At 37.1% G+C, this 12,833-nt stretch overlaps 1 protein-coding gene across 1 annotated transcript in view; it reads right to left on the bottom strand.

Annotated features, from left to right (window-relative positions):
• IQGAP2 (IQ motif containing GTPase activating protein 2) overlaps positions 1–12,833 on the bottom strand; it is a 311,908-nt gene that overhangs the window by 13,483 nt on the left and 285,592 nt on the right. The window contains exons 29-30 of the mRNA XM_037801784.1: positions 9,175–9,277; positions 8,501–8,642 (exon numbers count right to left, since the gene is read on the bottom strand). Of these exons, the coding sequence (XP_037657712.1) occupies positions 8,501–8,642; positions 9,175–9,277 (245 nt within the window). The remainder of the gene's footprint in view (positions 1–8,500; positions 8,643–9,174; positions 9,278–12,833) is intronic.

Here is a 12,833-nt window from a genome sequence, read left to right as displayed (position 1 = left end):
CTTTTTCGCATTTTAAAGCACAAGGGCAACTGCTCCCAAATGACACAGGAAACTGTAAAAGTTAATTCCAAATATATGGTTATTGAAAATAGGAAAAAAAATCCACAAACCATCTGTAAACATTATTTTTCTCACTTTCTATTTGTTACGAGTCTTCACGAATAGAATGGTTACAGTGTAGCTTCCTTTCTGTCCTTTCCCTAGCGTTTGGAGTCCCATTTCCTCTGGCCCTGTGACCCTTTGCTGTTGGGGATTTACAGGCTGTCTGAGAATTCACAGCAAAGTACCTCGCTGAGAGTCAAAGATGGGTACACAGCTAAATATAGCTGGATGACTGTGTTTAGAGAGCAATGCACTGTTTCCCTCCTCACACTTCTTCTCCAAACATCATTATAAATGTATTAAACAGGAACATCGAGTTAAAAATAAAAGCGTTGGATGATTTTAAAAGCAAACACAGTGACTATTTCTTACTCGAAGCAAAATTCTAGGAACTATTTATGATATATGCTTCCAGGAAACCCTTAGCTAGTATTCTTCAGAAAAGCTATCTAATGATCAAATGACTGGGGACAAAGAAGTTTATTTGTTCAGTAATTGATGGATTATGAACCGCCCATACAGCCCATTTCCCTTGGAATTCTACTTTCTATCAGGCCTGTGGAATTCATCGCCAAAACTCGACTCCGGATATCCTATATATATGTAATCATCCAGCCCCATGGTAGGGAACTCACCATCTCCCCTGACCTGATGGCCAGGGATATTGGAGCCAGACAGATCTAGGGTCGAATCTGGGATCCTACTGCTTAGTAGCTGTGTGGACTCATACAAACTAAATCATCCTGTAAATTTTATCTATAAAATGGGAATCTCAGAGAACTGCTGCAAGGATTAAATAAACAGATAATGTAAGGCCTTCAGCTGGGGTCTGGTCCATGGTAAGCAGCCACACAACCATTAAATTTGTGCTGCTCAATATGGTGGCCACTGGCTACAAAAAGTTTTAAAATTCCATGTATGGCTCACGTTATATTTCTTTTGGAGAATGCAGCATTAGGACATTCCATTTTTAAACAGGAAGTTCACTCAGAGAGGCCTGCCTTCCAGGGATGGCTACTCACTTGTCCTGGTTAGTCGTAGAACTTCATGACTGAGGGGACCTTTGGGACACAGTCGAATCCCTTATCTTAAAATGAGGCAATTAAGATATAAAATGTTAGGCAAAGGTCATGCTTTGCTTCCTAAAGTTGCAGAAAACAAGTCGAATTTCTCTTCCACAGCCTCTCACAAACCCAGAGAGAGGTGATAGGATGGTGTCCCCTATCCCCTTTTCTACTACCTTCCTTTTTTCCCAAATGAAACTGAATTCCTTAAACCTCCTCACAACACGATTTGTAGAGTTCATAGTCCTCATTTTTCAGTTTTTCCTCTTTAAGACATGTCTCCTCCCCACTCCAACACAAACACATTTTTCTAGATATGATCCAACCAGCATAAATCAATGAGATGTAGAGATTTAGAGTACTGGCTCATGATTGATTAAACAATATGGAAGCCAGGCTGAGCAAACCAAGAACTCTGCTCTCCCTGAATGAGGAGGTATCTAACTCTGAGAAAGAATTTAGAAAAAAGAAGTAGAAAAGTAAAAGAATTAGTTTTCCTCACACTTGGGAGTTAATTCATCATAGCTATGCTCAAATCTAGCTGTTGGGAAATGAGAACACGTGGCACTTGTAAGCTGGTGTGGTCTCTTAGGTCTGGCCATTCCGGTCACATTGTTCCTGTCATTTTACTCTGACCCTTAGCATTCCTGAGCCACCCCATCTGTCATCTGTTTACAGTTTGCCCAAGGTTAAAAAGGAATTACCCTCTCTCTCTAGCTAAGCCAACTGGGCAGGTGAAATCACTGCCCTCCCCACTACATGGGATCTGACACCCTGGGGAGTGAATCTCCCTGGCAACATGGAATATGACTCCCTGGCATCGTGGGAGGGAGAACATCTTCTTGACCAAAAGGGGGATGTGAAAGGAAATGAAATAAGCTTCAGTGGCAGAGAGATTCCAAAAGGAGCCGAGAGGTCACTCTGGTGGGCACTCTTACGCACAATATAGACAACCCTTTTTAGGTTCTAATGAATTGGAATAGCTAGCAGTAAGTAACTGAAACTATCAAACTACAACCCAGAACCCTTGAATCTCGAAGACAATTGTATAAAAATGTAGCTTATGAGGGGTGACAATGTGATTGGGAAAGCCATATGGACCACACACTCCCCTTTGTCCAGTGTATGGATGGATGAGTAGAAAAATGGGGGCAAAAAAAAAAAAAGGGCACCCAGTGTTCTTTTGTACTTTCATTGCTCTTTTTCACTTTAATTTTTATTCTTATTTTTGTGTATGTGGTAATGAAAATGTCAAAAATTAATTTTGGTGATGAATGCACAACTATATAATGGTACTGTAAACAACTGAATGTATGCTTTGTTTTGTATGAATGCATGGTATGTGAATATATCTCAATAAAATGAATAAAAAAATAAAAAAAAAGGAATTAGTATTTGGGAAACTAAGGAATATATCTAGTAGTTAAAAATTCTAGTAATATGGTTAACGCATTTTTAGCACCAGACCTCAAATATCAATTTTGCCATTTAGTGCTCCTGCCAGTTTGGATCAAAGGCAAAGGAATCATTCAGTTGGGATAATGGACCCCTAAAGTGAATCATGTGAGAGGAAAAGAATTCGTAGGAGATGACAACTTAAGCACTCAGGCAGCTAAGTATGATTAAAAACCACAAATATTGCCTTCCACTTAAACACATATTTTCATGGAAAAACAAACTTAATAAAGGCCATAAAGCTATCATATTTTAAGTGAATGGTAAGTTACAATGAGAGAGATTTCCAATCATGTATTTCTTTATCACTTTTAAAGTATTAATGCATTATTCCATTTTGTTGTCATAGCCTTTCCTCCTCTCTCTCCCTGCTCATTTTATGGATAAGAAAACTAACGCTAAGGTGACTTGCTTAGAGTCTGATGGCTAATAAGTGACAGATTGAGACTATAATTCTAGGTCTTCCTTGGACCCCTCCATCAGGCTTTTTTTTTTAAATACCACTATGCAGCATAGTATTGGGATAATGGCAATTATCCCTCCCATAAATATCCAAATTCCTATCCCACAAACATTAGAGACAGGAAATAGCACTGAAATGTTTCTTCCTACTCAAATATGTGCCCTTCGCATCCCTTGCATCTGTCAGTCACTCCTTCTCTTTGGCTGGGAAAGATGCTCCAGCGTCTGCTCTGCTATTGGTCTCATTATTTACTCTAGGATTCCTAACATTGCAAAGAGCAATGACCTTGCCCTCAAAGGGTTATGAAACCTTGTAATCAAGAGTGTAGGCCCTGGAGGATTTAAGATTTTTGAGTTTGACTCTCTGCTCCACTTACTAGCTGGAAGACCCAGGAAAAGCTTTTAATGTTTTGTGCCTAGTTTCTTCATCTGTAAAATACAGGTAATAACCTTCACCTGTTGGGGTTGCTGAGAGTATTACACAGCAAACATACATATATTTAAAACAGTGCCTGGTATGTGGTAAGCACTACATAGATGTTTGCTATCATCTTCCTCCCCATTGAATGGGTAAGAATCACGAGACCAGCATGGAATTAAATTTACAAGCCTAAGTATTAACGTTGCCTCAAATTCTGCTACTGCAGGGACCCCCATAAAAATAAGTGACTCATTACTGGAAAGCTAGTACTTCTGTAATTAAGGCTAAGGGGGCATTTCTAAAAGTTAAATATGGAACCTGTTTAACAAGGAAGCAAACTAGTTTTCTGATACAGAAAAGCCAGATATTTTCCCCATCCCATCTGCTCTGCATTTCATATTAGTCTACTTCACACAATGTCTGAAACTCCATCTGATTTTTAGTTAAATTTGGTTCTCTAATGAGTCTCAAGAATTCTAAAGTTTGAGTCAAGAATTTGGTTTATTAGCTTGAAGAAAAGTCTTCTCATAAAAGTTTTCAAATGATTATTTCAAAATGGATTTTAATGGAACATCAAAGAAATAGAACCCATGAGCTTAAAGTATATCATCAACCAGCTACAGGCTTCCCATCATCTTAGACTTCAACTAAGATAAGGACTTAGACTATTTGGTCTCCAGGCTCCCTGCAATGCCATACTTTGCAGTCATCTCAAGTGTCAAGATTTTCAGATATACGTTTTAAAGGAAGTATAATGTACACAGAAGAAAGGCTTGGCTAAAATCATGGTAATGACTCTATTGCATCTTTGGGTAATAACCACATTCTGTGTTCAGGGAGAGCTACTTGGTCAATCTTCTTTACAAGCTGTTATCCACATTCATCACTGGCTGCTTAGTGAAGTGTTCAGCCAACAGCAAGATCTCAAGATATGCCCAGAGGGGCCTGTTAGACCCAAAAGGTCTATGAAAGTAATGAATTATTACTTCTATTAAAATACTGACCTAATGACCTTTCTTCAGAAATTGAAAAGCTGATCCTAAAATTTATATGGAATTGCTAGAGGCCCTGTAGCCAAGGCAATCCTGAAAAAGAAGAACAAAGTTGGAGGACTCATACTTCCTGATTTCAAAACTGACTACAAAGTTACAGTTATGAAACGGTGTGGCACTGGCATAAAGTTAAACATATAGATCAACGGAATATAACTGAAGGTCCAGAAATAAACCCATACATCTATGGTCAATTGTTTTTTCAACAAGGGTGCTGAGACTGTTCAATAGAAAAAGAACAGGATCTTCAACAGACTGTGTTGGGACAACCGGATAGCCACATGTAAAACAATGAACTTGGACCTCACACCACATACAAAAATTACCTCAAAATGGATCATAGACCTAAACGTAGGAGCTAAAAGTAAACTCTTAGAAGAGAACACTGAGATTAATGTCTATCACCTTGGATTGGGCAATAGTTTCTTAAATAATGGCATCAAAAGCACAAGCAACAAAGGAAAACATAAACTGAGCTTCATGAAAATTAAAATCTTTTGAGCATCAAAGGACACTGTCAAGAGAGTGAAAAGACAACTCACAGAATGGGAAAAAATATTTGCAAACCACGTAGCTCATAAAGGTCAAGTATCCACTATATATAAAAAATTCTCACAGTTCAGCAACAAAAAGACAAACACAACAAAAAGACAAACACAATCGAAACATCTCCAAAGAAGATATACAAAAGGGCAACAAGCTTATGAAAAGATGCTCAGCATAATTAGCCATTAGGAAAATGCAAATCAAAACCACAATGAAATACACTTCACACCCACTAGAATGGCTATAAGCAAAAAACTAATCAACAAACATCCCCCCTCCAAAACAAAAACAAAAACAAAAACAAAAGACCCAGAAAATAATCTGTTGGTGAGAATGTGGAGAAATTGGAACCCGATGCATTGCTGGTGGGAACATAAGAAGGTGCAGCTGCCATGGAGGACAGTCTGGTGGTTCCTCAGAAAAGTGTAGAATTACCACAGACCCAAAAATTGCACTTCTAGATATATACCCCAAAGAACTGAAAGCAGATGTTCAAACAAGAACTTGTAAACAAATGTTCATAGAAGCACTATTCACAACAGACAAAAGACAGAAACAACCCAAACGTCCGTCAACTAATGAATGGACAAATAAAATGTGTTATAGCCATACAATGGAATATTATTTGGTAATAGAGAGAAATCAAGTACTAAGTCATGCCACATCATGAATGAACCATTATGCTAAGTGATTCTATTTACAAGGAATATCTACAATAGGCAAATTCACAGAGACTGAAAGCAGATTAGTGGTTGCTAGGGGACAATGGGGAGTGACCCTCTTAATGGGTATGAGCTTTACTTCTGGGGTGACAAAAATGTTCTGGAACTAGATAGTGGTGATGGTGGCACAACAATGAATGCAAGGAATGCCACTAAATTGTATACTTTAAAATCATTAAATAGTAAATTTTATGTCTTGTATTTTATCATAACAAAAACCAAAACTAAACGACTGGCCCTAGTGAGCATGATGATTAAAGTGAGTGAGTGTGCTTCCAGCATGCACTGGGAAGCCGGGAGACGCCCAGCAAGGGCTGCAGCTAGTTGACGAGGCAGGTAGGCCTACAAACCTGGTTTCCCTAAGACACAGCTCCTCCCAACATGTCCAACTTAGACTTTTGTTTTTTTTTTTTTTTAACTTTTTATTTTGAAATAATTTCAAACTTAAAGGAAAAGCTAAAAAAAATCCTACAAAAATAATACTTTTTTATAAATAATATATTTCCTAATGGATGACCGGATTTACCAACTTTCAACCTTTTGTCACATTTGTTGTATCATTCTATCTTATCTTCTAAACATCTGTGAGTAGGTTGCACACATCATGCTCGTCTAACTTACTTGATACGCCCATGAATAGTTCCTAAAAACAAGTATATTCACTTAAGTAACCACATTAAGTGTAATTATCCAGTTCAAGATATTTAACATTGATATAAAGCATACAGTCTATATTCCAATTTTTTTCAACTGTCCAAATAATGTCCTTTTGGGTATTTTCTCCTCTGCTGTTAGATCCAGTGCAGGATCATGTATATTGTCATTGTCTCTTTAGTGTCTCTCTTTTTGAAACTGTGATAACATGTTTACAACATAAATTTTCTCTTCTCTACCACTCCCCAAACTTACAATTCAGTGGCATTAATCACATTCACAATGTGCTACCATCACCAACCATCTTTACTAAAACTTTTCCATTACCCAGAGACCCTGCACCCATTATGCATTATGGTTTTGTTTTAAAAACATGAATTTCAAGAATTCAGAATGATGGAAACCCTTGTTCAAAAAGAAGTGTAAATCTGAATATGCCATTCAGATTGCTTGATATTTTATTCCATTCCAATGGCTGCCTTTCATTAATGCATATTTGAAAATTATGTTCAAATAACAGAAAACCAATTATGAAAATATTTCCTCCCATTACTTCTAAGGACAAAGCTATGAGATCCTAGGCTACTTGGCCTAACTTAATTTCCATGACAGAACCACAGGATCTATCTGTATTTCCCGTTACCTTTATAACTAGCACTTACTCAGAGGAATCTAGGGAGTTGATTTCAGTTTCCCCCCTTTTGTCTCTTTCCCTGCCCTAAATTGTCTCCCTGCAAGTTCAACCTGACTTTGTCATCAGTAGTTGGAAGGAACTGCCCTCAACTCTTGGAGGGCAAATACACTGGTAGCCTTGTGGGGTCAAGGATGCGTGCTTGCCCTGCAGTTTGGCCTCTGTCCTACAGTTGAGCTTTGCTCTCCACAATTAGAATTCAAATCTTTAGAAGGCAGGGGATTTTTCTGTCTTGCTCACTGCTCTATCTCCAGCACCAAGTCCAGTGCCTTGAACATAGAGTATGTCCTCAAAACATTTGCTATGTGAATGAATGAATGAATGAATGAATGAATGGAGAGTTAGATGATCTGAGGACAACTACAACAACAAAGCCTCACGTGGCAACATTACACACTGAGTAAGATCTTTTTGCAGTTTCAATGGGTAGAGTATCTAGATAGAAAAAAATCATATGGAAATGAATCTTGTCTGAAGCACATCAATCGGAAGACAGAAAGCTCTTGTCACAAATGAAAACAACTTCACAACTCAGGTTAGGTAGCTTGGAAGTATTTTTTTAAAAGTTATTTCTTTTTGCTCCCACTTCCATTCTTTACCTCACCCCATTATAGAATTGTTCGGTGCTTAATATGCATCCTTTTGTTTATATGAGTTCTTGAAAACTGTGTATTATTTGGTGAACACTTGTTTTTGATTTATGGTGTTCTGTCAAGTATCTCATTCTCTTTCTTACTTTGTGTATAAAGGACTTATGTGGAATATCTACGAGGTCTTGATGGAAAAAAAAATAATGTATTATGTATGAATGTTTAATTTGAAATCCTTTGGGGTAGGAAGTAGGGTATAAGTAAGTCAAAGCTAGTAAACGTAGCTAGGGTTAGTTTAATAGGAAAGAAGGACAACAGATGATATCACTATGTCATATCATGTGTGTGCCTTTTACATTATCATTTTATACTGGAAATTAAATTTAGTTCGTGTTATTTCCTAATTAATATTTTGGCCACTCTAAATAGATATTTCCCTTCAGTTACCTAAGGACTTTCACAGACTGAGTTAATCACTGAATTTTTAAAGGAACTGAATCAAATTGCTACATGGAATACTCAGGAAGAAGAGAGGCTTTGTAAAGTATTATATCATATATAGTTCCCTCCTAAGTTATAAAGCCTATTATTTTTGTTGGGTTAGATGCTTGATGGATAAGCATAATGCAAGTCAATATTCAGACATTTAACAATGAATTATTTGGGAATGTAGTCCTATTTTAATTTGCCTGGTGTAAAGTATGTAACTGGAGGCAGGTATCCTTTAAACCCCAGACTTACTTTATCTTGAGGCTTTGTCCATCTATAGCCTCACCATCCTTTAAGTCATACTTGCTTGTCAAGGAAAGGGAAATCTCAGTTTTTAAGAGTCGACTTAGTGTGTTTTCCTTGTTAGGGTCATTGGGGTCAACCACTCCTTCCCCTGTAGAAAAAACAGGAACATTATTCTTCTGATTTGCTCATTGTGATGATGTAAGATAATGGTTCTGTGGGAAGGATATGCTCAATAATTGGACAATCATGGTCTTTGCCAAAAAGCACATTCTCATTAAAGTGGTTTTTTAATCTTTGATCAAAACATTAAATAACATGGGACACATCTTAAAAATGCTGAATAAATGGGTTCTGCTATTCAAATGAATAAAAGAGAAAACTATTAATAAAACGCAGCAAGGAATTTATTTTCTAATACATTTGGATTTTTAATGATTTTTCTTTTTCTAAGATATAGGGTAACAAATCATTTTTAATATCTCTTGAGCTTACCTACAAGAATATCAAGATGTTTTACTAACTCGGATACTAACAATTACATAACTCAATGTAATAAGAGGCTAGTATAGTTACTGTCCTTTAAATAGGATCAAGAATAAAATTTCAAAATTTTAATTTTGATCTAGGATGGGAAAACCAACTAACCAACCAACAACAAGAAGATAAGGAACAGCTCTTACCAAGAAAAGATTCCACAGTAGGTACCTCTCCCAGCAACTCCAACAATTCATTCAGTGAGTCATTTTTCTCAGGTGCAATTGCATCCTTGTGTTCTAATAGAAGCTATAAATGGAAAACACACACACACACAAAGATAGAAAAGTAAATTCTCAAATGCCACCATATTTACATAGTTCCTTTTCTAGTTTTTCCTGATATTTTTCTTTTGATAGTTTGAATTTTAAAGTTGAGTCTGACATTTATTAGAATTAGGGGTTGACAGAGACCATTTTTATCTTATCTCAAAGGGGAGTGGTTACTCTATAGCAAGAAATTGTAGGGTTGGGAGAGGTGTTCATAAACCTCTCTCAGCAAGATCTTGCAAGATCTGCCATGGGGTAGTGTCCCCCCATCTAACCCCCAGGCTCTACTCGACCTTTATACAGACAATGCCAAAGGTGAGGCAGAGAGTCTACAATAAAGCAGAAGTGTTTTGGCTAATACTGATAACAAACTCATAGAGTATTTTCATATTTCTTCAGAGAAAAATAATGTAGTGATCAAACACTACAGCTGTTAGAGACAAGTCACCACCAGTAGCTACTATAATTGATCTGGCTTTGAAGACCTTTTGTGGAGAGGGATTAGAGAAAGGCCCATTTGGTTCCTTGGCCTGAGTCTTGGAAGGGTTGGGTGGTTTCCACTTTCACAATCCCAAAAGAGGCTCACAGGTCAGTAACATCTGCTAAGGTCCCTTGCCAGAGTCAGTCAGTTCTCGAGTCTTCTTAACTCTAGGGAAAACCCTCAACTCTTGAGGAGCAGCAACACTGGTGGGGAAAACCATGAAGGACAGGTATTTGTGTTTGCATTTAGAATTAAAACAATGTCTTCAAAGTATGGAACTGCTACTTTTGGTATGACATAATTTTAGTTGTCTGGTACAACTATCTTAAAAAACTCTGAATCATAATGATAAAAGTTAGTTTCGTTTTGATTCTCTTGCTATTTTATTTTTTAAACAGCTTTATTGAGAGATAATTCACATCCCACTCATCAATAATGCACTGGTCTATAGTATTTTCATGGGATTGAACAATTACCACTAATTTCAGAATGCTTTCATCACTCTAAAAAGAATGCTTTCATCACCCTAAAAAGTGCTTATTAGCAGTCATTCTTTCCTTGCCCCCTCCCTCCCAGTCCCTGGAAACCACCATCTACTTTCTTCATTTCCCTCTTCTGGACACCTCATAGGAATGGAATCATACAATATGTCTTTTGTGAATGGCTCCTTTCACACAGCATAAATGATTTCAAGGTTCAGTCCTGTTGTGCTATGTATCAGTACTTTCTTCCTTTTTATTCCCTAATAATATTACACTGTATGGGCATACAATATTTTGTTTATTCATCAATTGATGGGCATTTGGGTTGTTTCCACTCTTTGGTTATTATGAAAATGCTGCTATGACCATCCATGTACAACTTTTTGTACAGACATATGTTTAAATTTCTCTTGGGTATATAGCAGAGTGGAATTGCTAGGTGATATGGTAACTTATGATTTAACATTTTAAGGAACTACCAAACTGATTTCCAAAGTGGCTGCACCATTTTACATTCCCACCAGCTGCGTATGAGGGATCTCATTTTTTCCACATCCTCTTCATCAATACTTGTTATTAGAAGACTCCGTATTCTAGCCCTCCCAGTGGGTGTGAAGTGGTATCTCATTCTGGTTTTGATTTGCATCTCCCTAATGACTAATGATGTTGAATGTCTGTTCATGTGTTTATTGGTTACTTGTATATCTAATGTCTATTCGGATCCTTTGCCCATTTTTAAATTGGGCTATTTATCTTTTTATTACTGAGTTCTAGGAGTTCTTTATATATTATTCTCTGTACAAGTCACATATATGATTTACAATCATTTTCTCTCATTTGTGGGTAATCTTTTCATGTTCTTGATGGCATTGCTTGCAGCGCAAAGGGTTTTAATTTTGATGATATCATTTTTTTTTCTTTTGTCACCTGTAATTTGGTGTTATAGCTAAGAAACCATAGCCTAATCCAAGGTTACAAAAATTTACTCCAATATTTTCTTCTGAGAGCTTTATGGGTTTGGCTCTTATATTTAGGTCTGTGATCCACTTTGAGCATATTTTTTGTATACGGTGTGGGGCAGAGGACCAACTTTATTCTTTGGCATGAGAATATCCAGTTGTGCCAGCACTGTTTGTTGAAAATCAACTGACTATAGATGTATGGGTATATTTCTAGACTCTCAATTCTATTACATTGATCTATATGCCTTTCCTTATTCCAGTACCTCACTGTCTTGATTACTGCATTTTTCATTCTCTTTTAATCTTTAAGATTAGTGAAGGAGAGTATCCAGTTAGTGCTGACTTATCGTTAACACTTCCATGACACTTACTAATTGTGCTTTCTTTTTACTGTGATAACACATACACAACACAAACTTTCTTCTTATAACCACTGTCATGTATACACTTCAGTGACAGTTCATTTCATTATCAAAACTTTTCCAAAACCCCAAACTCTGTATCCATTAAGCAATAATTCTCTATCTACCCCCACCCTCACTCCCAGCCTATGATAATCTGTAATCTACTTTTTGTCCCTGTGCACTTATTTATTCTGGGTAGTTCATATGAGAAGTCATACATATTTGTCCTTTTGTGTCTGGCTTACTTCACTCAACATGATGTCTTCCAGGTTCATCCATGTTGCAGCCTGTATCAGGACTTCATTCCTTTCCACACCTGTATACTATTCCATTGTGTGTATCTCCCACATTCTGTTTATCGATTCATTCGTTGGGTTTCTTCCACCTTTTGGTTATTGTGAATAATGCTTCCATGAAGCTAATTGTGTTTTTAACAAAGGGAGAGCAAGCCTCAGGTGCAACACCTCAAGGAAGTAACTATATATAATAATTCTGTTTTCATTACATTTACTTACTTTTATGGTTTCTGTTTACGGCAAGACACGCTAGTTTTTGTTTTAGAGCAAAAAATATAAGTTGTTTTTTAAAAAAAGATTAGTTGATTCAAAGAAAGACCCTAAGTAATAGAGGTGACATAAAGACATGTCAAAACCCAGGAGGGTGGTATGTGAATGACTGAACTTCAGGAAAAACAAATTAGAGACAAGAACAAAATGAGCAAGATGGATAAATGTATGTTCTTGTTCTCTGAAGCGACAGGACAGCTGCTGTCTCTGGAAACGGATGAGGTAGGCCAGCTTCTACCCTGAAAATATTGCCTTCAACAGAGCTATTATTCTGACATTCTAATGTTCCTAAAAGGTGAAGGGCAAGCATGTGTCACAGCCTGGCGAGTGTGCTGCTGGCTGTGCGTGTCTGCATGCGGACGCCTCCTCGTTTGAGGCAGACAGTAAACAGGACAGTCCTTCCTGCAATTATATTTCCCCTCATTACATCTGCTTCCAACCTAACAAATTAGTCACAAGCTATGTTCCCAGGATGGGATTCTGTTTTCAATTCTTGTTACCGAAAGAAACAGATTATTTCTCCTTGATGAATAACAGTCTAAATTAATACAGTAACATTTTCTCTCTTACTTGGAGGACTTTTATTAATGTACAAGAGTCAGGGAATGAATAATTGGAGGTTTCTTAGGATTGAAAATATG

The sequence above is a fragment of the Choloepus didactylus genome, chromosome 13 (assembly GCF_015220235.1).
Source record: "Choloepus didactylus isolate mChoDid1 chromosome 13, mChoDid1.pri, whole genome shotgun sequence".
NCBI classification, from domain to species: Eukaryota; Metazoa; Chordata; class Mammalia; order Pilosa; family Megalonychidae; genus Choloepus; species Choloepus didactylus.
Note: the sequence above shows the minus strand (reverse complement) of the source record. Positions and strands in the feature narration are given on the sequence as shown.